This window comes from Lissotriton helveticus, chromosome 8, assembly GCF_964261635.1.
Source record: "Lissotriton helveticus chromosome 8, aLisHel1.1, whole genome shotgun sequence".
NCBI lineage: Eukaryota > Metazoa > Chordata > Amphibia > Caudata > Salamandridae > Lissotriton > Lissotriton helveticus.
The window spans coordinates 344889734-344902427 of NC_136069.1; the positions used below are offsets into that span (position 1 = coordinate 344889734).

The 12694-nt window shown below is 48.0% G+C and overlaps 1 protein-coding gene across 2 annotated transcripts in view; it reads right to left on the bottom strand.

Annotated features, from left to right (window-relative positions):
• The window catches only part of FLT1 (fms related receptor tyrosine kinase 1), a 370086-nt gene that overhangs the window by 264507 nt on the left and 92885 nt on the right, over positions 1 to 12694 (bottom strand). For both annotated transcript variants that reach the window (XM_078657127.1, XM_078657126.1), the window contains exon 7: positions 1210 to 1378. In XM_078657127.1, coding sequence (XP_078513253.1) covers positions 1210 to 1378 — 169 coding nt within the window. The remainder of the gene's footprint in view (positions 1 to 1209; positions 1379 to 12694) is intronic.

Here is a 12694-nt window from a genome sequence, read left to right on the forward strand (position 1 = left end):
TCTGTCCCATGTGAAAACAGGTCTTTGTGCTTGGGTCAGAATGAGCAGGGCCACATGTAACCAGGGCTTGCCATGACCCCACTCAATGAAACTTTAAGGATTGGAACATAGCAAATAAATGAAGATTGTAAGCAAAAACACTAGCCTGGAAGCAGTTTTTATCATGCCCTAAGGATAGCTCAAAATAAATGTCAGGAAGTGCTTATCAAGCTGTGTATTAGTAAGATGTAATTTTCATATGACATAGTACTGATGGTTAAGTTACTATATAATAAAGTTTCTTCCTATAATGCCTAGCCTAACAATAATTGCTAATTTACTTATTTCATTAGGCATTTGTAAAACGCTGTAAGCCAAAACAAACAAAAAGAGGCATCAAAACACTTCAGGAATAATTAGCCTCGTGGCTTTTGAAAAGATCCCTAAAAAGTATGATTTTGATCCCTCTTGTGAATGGCAGGGATTTATTAAGGCTGCCCACATAATGCAGTGAGTCTACAACATGCACGCCTGAGTAATGAGTAATCTCTTCATTGAGGGTAAAGCCCTATTTAATGAGGTCAATCACGTTTTTGCAGCTAGATGTCAGATGTCCAGGCAATAAACCTGTTTTTCAAATAATCTGGTGCCTTGCCATGTGTAAGGGCGAAGTTCATAAGTTCATCAGCAGCTGTTTTGGACAACCTGCAGTTTCCTCATCAAGAGGTACTTCTTAGGTAACGGATTGAACTAAAATTTTGTATTTTTGGCATTGCTGTTGATGCACTCTTTTGGGAAAAGGAAATGTTTTCGTCAAAATATATCTTCTTCTGCCTGTGATTAATCCCCAGCCTATATGGTAGCACCCATCTGTAGACCCTGAGGGGACACCCATGTGGTAGTCCTAATGTAGGCCACATAATTTCCGCTATGCACAAAGGGTTACTTACAAATGTACAGAAAAATTCTTAAATTACCATCACTACATCTTTGGGTTTTGTAAGATAAGTAAAAAGTCAGACTTCTCCCTTAGATGCAGGACTCTAACTGAGAAGATGTATCTCTTCTTTTGCAAATCAATCCTTCTAAATGTGAAATGTAATAACATGTAGGATCTTCGATTTCTGGCATAGGAAATAGACTATATGAAAAGTGAGAAAAGGACCTAGAGAAGGTCCTAGAGAATCAATGACAAATAATTTTGCTCTTGCAGATTCAGTCATCACCTACCATATATTTGCACTGTTGTGTTTACAGATTTTTCCACTGCTCCACTCTTCACGCGACAGATGTAAAGCCCCTTATCAATGTCACGGACCTTCTCAATAACAAGGCTGCTAGAGATTATGTTGCCTTCCTTTTGGGTAATCCTTTGAGTTATCGTTGACCCCTTACTTGCCTAAAAATAAAGGACACATTTTTATGAGTTACCTCACGTATCACAAATAAGTATGCAATGGCTATATAACATGCACTGTCTATTCAAGCCTGCAGTCTACAAATGGTAACACTCCAGAGAAAAATAAAGTATAGCCAAAGAGTTGCATTTAATTATTTATTGGTCTGTGTGATTTATATAGTGTCACACTACACCTTCACACTTCAAAATGTAATATAATCAAAATATTGTTTGCATTGCAAGAAGAGTTACAATATGATATGATGATAAACAAGGAGGCCCAGTTTCTGATGTCCAATGTATGATAATGCTACCATTTCCACAACATCCCTGAAGGGAGTGTCTGGTCCATCTGAAAGACTCACTGGAGGGAACTGTAATAATGAACAGTGCGAAGCTGTGGATGGATGATCATTGAGAGGAATGATTCTTTAAAAGGACAGGACACAAAGGGAATCATATAGAATTTGGAAGATGAAGCATATGGTAGATGCCTACTCGCTAAACTTAGGCCCCATTCAGAGGTGAGCGCACTGATTTCTCTGCCCCATTTAGAGGTGGGAGAAATGTGGGGTCTATTAGGATGGCGATATGCCCGCCATCCTAATAGACCCCCAAGTCTCTTTGACCCCATCCCACTCTGTGACAGGGTGAAGGAAGGTCCTGCTCTCTTTGGCTGGCCCATGACAAAGTCAGCCAATGAGAAAAGGCAGTGTGATCTTCCTGTTTCTCCTGACTCCAGGATCCACCAAGACTTCCCTTCCACCACACGAAATCACTGCTGCCCTAGTAAAAAAAATGTAATGTTGAATGTATGTGTGCATGTATGAATGTTAATGTATTTGTGCATTTGTGTGTGGTTGTGAATGGTAGGAGAATGTGGGCAAGCCTATGAATGGATGGGTGTGAATGAGTGCATATGGATTACCAAATAGTCAAAGTAGGTACCGGCCTATGGGCCCCACTCATTTTAGGGGTCCGCAACAACGGATCAAAGTAATATTGATTTGATCTTGAAAATAAAATTTCAATCAAGCTTTCCTAAATTGTTTCTGAAATATAGAAAAAAAATGAATCAACTCAAAGAAACGAACACGCTACATTAAAGACTCTATAGAGAAAATACTGTATTAATGTAATGTACCCGTTGAGTTTTTAAAGTTTTGTTGGCTTGTTTAAAAAACAAATTAAGTAATTTTTATTTAATAACATTAATAATTGTTAATGTTTAGGTTTGTGTTATTAAAATTGTTGGTTGGTAAAAGTAAAAAAGTATTAGAAGATCATTTGCGTGGGGTGGGGTAGAAATTTCTACAGCCTAGGAGGAGGCCACCACAGGGTTTATTCCGGCGCTGGGATGGCTGTGTTTGCCCGTGTAGAAGAGAGGGTGCTGAGTGCCACCCTACCCCAACCCACACTACTCCCCATTACAAGCAGCCACTGAAAATCTGAAGTACATCAAAGGGGCATATTAGATTTCGCCATTGGTGGCTCAGGGGTGTTGTAGGGGTGTGTACTGGGCCTCCTGGGCTCGTGAAGCTTGCGCAGGGGCCTGACGCGGTGCCGCGGCAGTGAAACACGCACACACCTCGTCACTGTCAGAAGTGACGTGCACGAGCGCCCGTCCTCCTTTTATTGGACCCCGCAGGCCACGCCTGGCCTGCGGATGCGTGGATGCATGTGCGCATATAAACTAGACCGTTACATCACTACATCCCTATCCAACTCTATAAACATTTTCAATGATGTCCAATGTTTTCTTATACTCTTTGGTGCGGGCTTCTAATCAAAATGCTCCTGTCCTAGCATGTCCCTTGGTGTCAACATCAGGGCCTCAGCAGACAGGCATAGTCTTTTAACTTTTGGCTCGGGGTGGATTGGGTCTCAAGTTGTATCTTTGAGCTTGGCCCCGGCCACTTTCCATGCTCGGATGGCTGTCTGTGGCTGTGTCCGACAGAGTCGTGGACATCCATTCCGGCTCGATTCTCTCCGGCTGACTCCCGGATGGCGAGCAACTCTCTTCTTCTGGTGGGGCGGCCACCGGTAGTTCACGGTTCTCGCCTGGGGCTTCCGCGTTTGGTCTTGGTGTCGGCAAGATTGTTTTGAACTAAGAGATATTCCTTGATATTTCCTCTTCACCCTTTCTCGCCGTGATCATGGTGCCTTTAGCGGATGTTACGGTCCAGATGTCTGGTTCGTATCGTGTTTGGAACTTTCCTCCCGGGCGCCTATTCCGTAGGACCACTCGGGTCCCCTGCATCAGGAGTCTTGGAGTCGCTCTCCGGCGGCTGCTCGCTCGCTGATTCCCTAGGCGCCTCCGTTCTTGAGTCTCCCTGGTAGACGCGAGGTCCGGTGTGGGCTCCGGGATACTGGGAAGAAGGTCACGTCGTTGGCCCTGGAACATGAGGGTCCAGGGGCTCCTTTGCGTGGTGCAATGAGGAGTTCCCCGATATTCCCTTAGGAACTCATGTAATCTTTGTTCGGGGTCGGCTTGCTCCACCACTGCTATCCTGAATGTTTTGTTGAGTGTTCGCATGAACCTTTCTACGTCCCCATTGGCTTGGGGCCATTGTGGTGTTATGCGACGGTGTTGAATGCCTCTGGATGTCAGGAAAGTGGCAAACTCAGCTCCCTGGAAGGGCGGTCCTTTGTCACTTCATACTTCGGTAGGATAGCCAAACATGGAGAATATCCTCTCTAGTGCCGGACCAACATGTGTGAAGGCAGTGGAGGCAACCCTCTCCACCAGGGGGTACTTCGAGTAGGCGTCGATGACCACAAGGGTGTGTCCTTCCCCCGGGAAACTGCCGAAGTCGATGCTGACTTTGGTCCAGGGTGCCGTACAAGCCTCTTCCGTGATCACGGGTGCGGGTCTCTCGAGATCGCCGGTCAGTTGACAGGATAAGCAGTTTCTCACGTAATCTTCCACGGCGGTCTCCAGCTCCGGAAACCACACCTTTTCCCGCATGCGTGCCTTCATTTTTGTCGCCCCTTGGTGTCCTCCGTGGGCAAGCTGCGTCGCCCAGTGTCTCAGGCTTTGTGGGATCACCAGCCGGGATCCCCTGAGTAGCACTCCGTCTTCGGTGGCACTTAGTTCGTGTCTGACACGCCAGAACTTCGTGAGCGCCTCTTTGTCTTCCGCAGCCCAGGAGTTGGGTGGGTGCAGGTAGTCAGCCCACGAGCCTTCCTGGACGGCCTGTAGCGACCTCAGATATATGTTGTCGGTTGTGGCCGCTTCCTTAATGTCTTCTATTGACAGGTGCTGAGGGCAGGAGGTGAGCGACACCCATTGTGCGTACTCCTCACAGTCGTCATCCACGGGGGCTGTGTGGGATGGCGCGATAGATAGTCTGCGGGATTCTTGGCCCCTGGGCGGTACACTACCTCCATTTCGTACGACTGGAGTTGGATCGCCCATCGCTCGATGCGAGGGGGGGGGGGTGCGGAGCAGATCCTTTGAAGATCGGCACTAAAGGTTGGTGATCGGTGACCATGACAAAAGAGTGTCCTTGTAAGTATAAGTGAAAATGACTACAGGCCCATTTGATGGCAAGGGCCTCTCTCTCGATTTGGGCGTACCTTGTTTCGGTGGGGGTCAGGGCCTTGCTGGCGAATGCTAGAGCTGTCCATTGGCCAGGTTCATATTCTTGGGTCAAAACGGCGCCAAGACCCACCGGGCTGGCGTCAACGATCACCTCTGTGCGCTTGGCGGGATCAAAGTAGGAGAGAGTGGCCTTCTCCAGGAGGGCGTCCTTAATCCCCTGAAAAGCTTTGTCTTCCTTCCGACTCCACTGCCACGTGGCGTCCGCCTTGGTCAGGGCTCGTAGTGGCTCGCTGCGGGTGGCCAGTCCCGGAATGAACCGGCCACAGTACGTGGCCATCCCCAGGAAACTTCTCACTTCCGTCGGGGATTTCGGTGATGGGGCGTCCTTTATGGCTTTTGACTTCCTCGGGTCGATCTGGATTCCCTCCTGGTTGAACACATAGCCAAAGAATTCAATTGATGGTTGAAAGAATTGACATTTTTCTCTGTGGAGTGTCGCTCCAGAGGTGCTCAGTCTCTTTAAAACATCCCGGAGTTGCTTGTAGTGTTCAGACGCGGTGGCAGAATGTATCAGGATGTCATCGCTGACATTTATCACCCCGGGTAGTCCGGATAGTAGTTCCCTAATTGTGTTTTGGAACACCTCGGCCGCTGAGGAGATGCCAAAGTTCAGGCGCTTGTAGCGCCGGAGGCCTAAATTGGTACTGAAGGTGGTGATGAAGGGACTCTCCTCCGCTAATGGCAGTTGGTGGTAGCCCGCGTTGAGGTCAATTTTGGAAAACCACTTCGAACCATTGACGTCGGCCACTATGTCGTCCATAGTCGGGGTTAGATGTCTTTCCCTTCGGATGGCGGTGTTTGGTAGCCGCATGTCGATGCACAGGCGGATTTCGCCCGGCTGCTTTGGTTTCTCTACGATCACCATAGGTGAGACCCACGGAGTGGGTCCGGTGACCTTTTCGATGACGCCCAGGCCTTCTAGTTTCTCAAGTTCCTTTTCCACGAGTGGGCGGAGGTGAAAAGGTATCCGCCTGTGGCGTAGTGCGGTGGGAGTTACGGATTTGTCAATGTGGAGTTTGACAGGTTCACATTTTATACATCCCAGTCCTCTGAAAAGTTCCGGGAAGCGTCCTAGTAACTCATCCACTTGGTGTGCTCGTATCCGGTTGGCGAATGCTATTAATTTTAGATCCTCCGCCGTGTGGCTGCTTAGCAGCGTGTCAGCCTCTCGGTTAATGATATGGGCAGTTGCCATTACTGATGACTCGTCGGCTTGTATGGGTATTATGATTTTTCCCTTGAGGGGCAGTGGCGTGTCGGCCCCATAGGCGAAGATCCTTGTCTTGGACGGTAGTACCTCAGGCCGGGGGCGTAGCTTGTTGAATTGTTGCAAACCCATCACATTGACCGTTGCACCTGTGTCAATAATGGCCTTGACCTCGTTGTTCCCCATCTGGACAGTGCATGTTGGTTGCGGTCGTCGTCTTTGCTTGAGTTCCCGTGCGAACGAGACGATGTAGGCCTCTTCATCCTCCGACTCGGAGTCGTCATACAATGTGGGTAGGTGTCTTTCCGTTTTCACCGGGTTTGGTTCAGCTAGTGGCAGTTGGCGAATGGCCTTGGTGGGTGTTCGTGGTCCCTTGAAGTTCTTGGATTGATTCTTCCTGCGACAGACCGCTGCGAAGTGGTTTGGGATCCCACAATTCGCACATGTTTGTCCCTGAGCTGGGCAGTCTTTTGCTGCATGGGGCTCATGTCCGCAATAGCCACACCGAGCTTGTGGTGGATCTCTCCGATTTCCCCTCGGTGGCGGTCCACGTGGTCGCGGCCTCACGGCGTCTGCACGTTCTGTCTTGATGGGTTCAGGCTTGACTGATGGTCTGTGTAGTGCCTGTTCCATGGCCGTGGCTCGGACGTTTGACAGTTCGTGGGACCTGGCCAGGATTAATATGTCTTCCAGTGATATTCCGGGTTTCCTCAGGATCAACACTCTCAGTGTCTTGTCTCTACACCCTTGAATGATTTGTCGTCTTATGGCTCTTGGTTGGTCTTCGTCAGTGGAGCTGGCCAGTTCCCTGACGCGGGTGTGGAATTGGTCCATCGACTCACCCTCTCGTTGGCATGCCTGGCCCAATTTGAATACTTCGAAGTCTACGTTTAATTGGGGATCGAAATGTCCATTGAGGGCTGCAACAGCCGCGACATAGCTGTCCGCAGCACCCGTATTGGGTAGGTGTTTGAAGAGCCTGAAGATCTCATCCCCCGCATAGTGGAGTAACAGCGATCTTTTTACTGCATTGTCTGTTTCTCTCGTGACCACGAAGTAGTTCTCCAGCCTCTGAAGCCAAATTTTCCATCGCGGCGAGGCTGTAGAGGGATCCGCTGCCTCGCTGAACGGTGGGAGTACCCCTGCAGCGGCATGCTGGAATGGGATATTGATGACGGGGGCAGGTGGATCTTCATCCCCCATGTCGGGAGTGCTTCCGCAGGCACGTGGTCCGCTGCCGGAGGTGTAGCTGTCTTTCCGGCGCCGCTCTGTGGGGCCACGTGAAGTCTGTGCGGCCTACCTTGGTTCCGTCGCGGTCGTGGCAGATCTCTCGAGGCTTGAGGGTGTGGTGTCGCCTCCTGGGATCTTCCTGCCAGTACCAGGTCTTCAGAAGTGCCCCTCTAGGGCGTGGTAGGGCCTTCTCTTGCCAGCATTCAGCCCACGCGCAGTGTGTGGGGGACCACAGGGCGGTTTTCAGAGTCTCACGCGCAATGCGTGAGCATTGGCAGGGTGCCGTGCCGATCCGGCGATCACGCGGGATGCGTGAGACTTGGCAACCGGTCGCGTAACTAGCGGCCGGTGCCGTTGCTGCGTCGGAGGAGGTGCCGATGGTGCTGTCCCTTCCTTTTTCCCCCTCGCCTTCCCCAAGGAGCAAGGGACAAACGTCCCAGTAGTTGTAGGGGGGACGGGGAGGAGGCACTCACGGTTAGAGGCAGGAACACGTGGGCCGGCCCAGGGAGGGCAGGCGGCGCAGCCTGGAAGCGCGCGGGCAGGCACCGCGGAGGTCAGCAGACCGCTCCCGGCAGGTCGTTGGTGGACGGGCGAGGGTTGGGCCCCCTCCGCTCGTCGCCAGTGTTGTAGGGGTGTGTACTGGGCTCCTGGGCTCGTGAAGCTTGCGCAGGGGCCTGACGCGGTGCCGCGGCAGTGAAACACGCACACACCTCGTCACTGTCGGAAGTGACGTGCACGAGCGCCCGTCCTCCTTTTATTGGACCCCGCAGGCCACGCCTGGCCTGCGGATGCGTGGATGCGTGTGCGCATATAAACTAGACCGTTACATCACTACAAGGGGCATTTTTTTGTCCTCAGTGAACACCACAGTGGTCTCAGCCGAGGCGCCACTCTCGCTGACATCATTTACCCATCGCCACACTTCGGGAGCTGTTTACTCTCCTCTCAGCAGCCTCTATCGGACCTGGGATCTACGACATGCATCAGGCCAACATGAAAGAGCCGCGCGCGCCGAGCCTCGGAGCTGCTGTCACACCTCTTATCAGCCAATCACTGACTCCCGGGCAATTGTCTCGTGAGTGACAAATGCGCGAGACTGCGGCTTCAGCGGGGAGCGGGAACACAACGCGTCCGATATAATCCTCTTGTACCTGTCAAAAACACATGAAGATTGTTTGGCTGACGCTCTGCAAACAAGATCTTGTGCAGTCGGATAGTAATATCTTCGTAAAACATACTTGGGGCGGGTGCCTCGCAGCCTGCTGGTCCCTGAATGAAAACTCCATAAAGCATGCATACTGACTGTAAAAACATTAGAGACGGCACCTCGGCCTGCTAGCGCGTGACACCTGTCTGCCACTCGGTCGGATTCACCAACTCCATTACCCCATGGAAGAAAGGGACAGGGACGACCTGACCGTTTAAATGTACACAAACGTGAAAATATATCATCGCCCCTCAACCGTCTCTCTCTCGGCGACCCCCACTCTCAAGTCCGCGATTCAGTGACTCAATTTGAGTTTCAAATACTTCTCATGTTTAGCATGCCGTAGTTATGGCAAACCATGAAAAGTATTTGAAACTAACATCCTTTCGAGGGTTCTTTTTATTATTATTTATTTTTATACTGAAACTGAAATAAAACAGTTTATCTATGGCTTCAGATTGTGTTTTTCGTCCTTGCGTGCAACTTGCGTCCAGATCTTTCTTCCCCTACCTGCCTTTCGCCATCATCTTCACATATAGCGTGTGTAACACCATTTACCTTACTGATTTAGGGAACGTTTACGAATATTTGTTATGAAATGTTACATTTCCACGTTTAATTATTCCTTATGTTTTTGCAGCCCTTCATACCTCATTTTGCCGTTTCTAGGCACTGATACCAGGACCTATTAGTGACCAATTTTATGATCATCAGTTTACCGACCTTAGAAGGACGAAAGGCTGAGCTGGCTTTGCCAGGATTTGAACACTGAACATTCATGTTTTAATACTGAATACTCAGTACACTCCCGCAGCTCCCAGTAACAATTTATATTTACCCCTACTAGTCCACCTTGGGTTCCAAAGTAGGATGCTACTCACCAAAAAGACCTTCAATGCCTCGTCAGGGTTAGTAAGCGCTATATAAATACAAATACAATTACATTAAAGTGCCCTGACTGATAATAAACAATGCTCAACCATGTTTAGAAAAGAGTTGAGCTCAGCTGAGCCTATGTGGTACTAATCAATCATACCTTTCCTATTTAACCTATGACTGCTGGGATCATATGTAGTATATTCCATTCCTGGGGGTGTCCTATGCACCCTCTAAGTTAAATCACATGCGCATGGAAAGTATTTTGATGAACCCACAGTTCCATTCCTCTTTATATGGTGATCTGCACCAACGGTGCATGAGTATGGTATCAGAGTGAATGAGTACACCCTGGGGTGATTTACGTTGTTGTGTTTTATGGGGTAGGGGTGGAAACGGTTCAGCGGTTAAGCTGGGCTTCTCTCTCTACCCAACTTCACATTTCAATATGGCGTCCATGATGGCAGTGTGGTGACACATGGTGTAAACATGCTGGCATTTTTTGTTGCAATTACATGTGCTAGACGGTACAAGTTAGTCACATTGTGGCCCCAACAGGTAATTCGATGGCAGTAGTTACTAGTATCGCCCTAATGTGGAGGATTTCACTCATACTGACGGGTAGAAGTGTCATAACCCTCAAGGGTAAACACAATCAGTGGTATAGCACAGCAACCTCAGTTGTATGACCTGATAACGAATGAGGAATGGAGGCTTGTTTATAGCTGACTTGGTACAGGACTCAATTTCCCAGAAACTTGTGAGGCAGCTGAGTACAACAACACCTGGCTGAATCCACTGGCGACCATGATGGTTCCCAGGGGTTTAAAAGTTACCTTCCCTTCCACCTTCTCGGAAAGGACGCTCATGGGCAGAGCGGTGCTATACAGATAAGTCTAAATTCAGTTCTTGCGCACGCATAGCAACTTTAACCAGGGTATATTGTGTAGCACATATTATTTCAGTGCCAGTGAGAGGATATGTCTGGAGTGCTTGAGTATTTTGGATTATTTGGCTACGTTCATTTTGGGGTTTCTGTTGCTATTGATTAATTAACACTATATACACCAGAATCATTGAGGTGGGACCTCAATACCAGTCATGATCTAGAAAAATGGAGGAGTGGATCACCTTAACTCCTGTGTCTGCAATTACAGCTTTCAGCCTATGTGTGCATACTGAGTGAGCACTGGAGGTGGTAGAGTGATTGTACAAGGGTAAGCAGGTGGAAGAAAAGAGTGTATTATGAGGTCTCTTCTGTCCCCTTCATCTTGCCTGTAGGTTGCATCATTCAGGGTTGGCTCCTTATATATGCTGATCACCGGTACACAATCCGAAGACGCAGCAAGAGAATCCCATCCAGTATTCATATGCTGTTCATTATTATTTTTCCCATCCCCCTTTGACCTGTGTGTTCAACTTGGGAGGGTAGATCTTGTTTGTCCCCCTGGGAGAACATGAAGGGGAGTGGTCAGATTTTCTTCTCTCCAATGCCCCTGCTGGCAGAATTAATCAAGGTAGTGGTTACGATCTGACTGGAGTGCCTGCTGACATCACAGCTGAACAACCTGTTCAACAGGAGGGAGGCATGAAAGTGGTTCAAACAATCCCCCTCCTCATCATGGCTTGGCTTTGCACCCTCTTAACATTTAATAAACCATTCATAGCCATTAGGTGACCATTCTCCCACTGGTATTATTGTTTTAATAAATTATACATTTTGGTGTCATTCGTCCATAACATTTTTTCAAGACATGAATTAGGTGAGTTTTAAAGATGGTGGCTGCCTCTCAATCCCATACGTGTTGGTAATCCCACACATGTTGAGTCTCTAATGTGGAATGAAGTTGGTAAACCAGTATGATAACTGAGCATGAGTCTGCACTCTGGTTCTTGGCATGCAGCTTGTAAAGAAGCTGATGGCACTTCTCTACTCCTATCCAATTACAAACAATTTGAATGAAGAGTGATGCATCAGGTAGTAGGCGGGAGGCGAGGGACAAAGTAAGGTGATTGAGATTGGAACTAGGAAGTACATTTAAAAAATAATGAAAGCAAAGGAGGAGAAGAGAAACCGATGGACGAGCTGGAGGGATGAGGGAGCAACCTGGAACAGGGGTCGGTGAGAGTAGTGTTTGAGGGAATTAGCAGACAAGGGAGAGAGCTAGAAAACACATGCACTCTTATGAATTGCTAAAAGAAAAAAAAGAAGTTTTCTGAATGGGAGCAGTGGAAGGATACAAGTCAGGCAGTTAAAAGGATAGTAAAGAGGATTATCTCCAGGGGAGGGACAAACACAAGAAGAGGAAGGAACCCCAATGAATAAGCAAGAAAAAGAAATGACAAGAATGCCAACCAATGGTGAACAATGAGTCGGCTCTAAGCCCACTGTAAGTTATTAGGATGGTCCACAAGAGGTTTTTCCCAAGTATGACGTAAAAATGAAGAAAATAAAACATGTTTAGTAGGCAATCTTTGTTCCCTCCATCCATGCATATCAGGATTAAAAATTCCAGAGGAACAACAGTTTTTGTTCTGTTTGATAACATTCAGCATGATTGACACAAATAATTGCAGTGATAGCCAGGAGTCTGTGGAAACTAAATTATGTCACTTGATTTGAATCCTGGCCACAAAGATTATCTACTATACGTACTGTTCTTTTGCCACTGGTACATAGGGTAAAGGGAAAAAATATGAACACAGAAGCTGCAAGTACTTTGGCATCAAATGATGTCGAGACACAATACTATTCCTTCTTAGCAATGGTTCCAGGAAAAGCGCCTCATGATGCATGAACAATTCCAGGATAGATCATACCCTTTGCCATTCTTTCACTTCTCTCATGATGACAGTCTTTTTTTCCCCAAATCCCTTATTACAGGTGAGTGGAAGTCACAAAGGTATTTGACTATAGCAAGACATGGGATGCATTAAGGCTGCAAATAAAGACTCTAGACGTGTGTCAACTCCAAATCATCTCTGGCTAGGTTGGTTTACAGCCAACCAATCTGAAGTGCTCCACAGAGAAAGAGATTGATCATCGCAAATTACATCCTTCTCAAAACACTGTTTGACTCCTCCCAGTACTAGTTTTCCTTCACATTCCTAGTAACACCTAGGATATGCTCTTTCAGCAGAGATTTATTAATTCTTTCATCTTCGCCTGTTCCAACTTACCCCGCTGTTGTT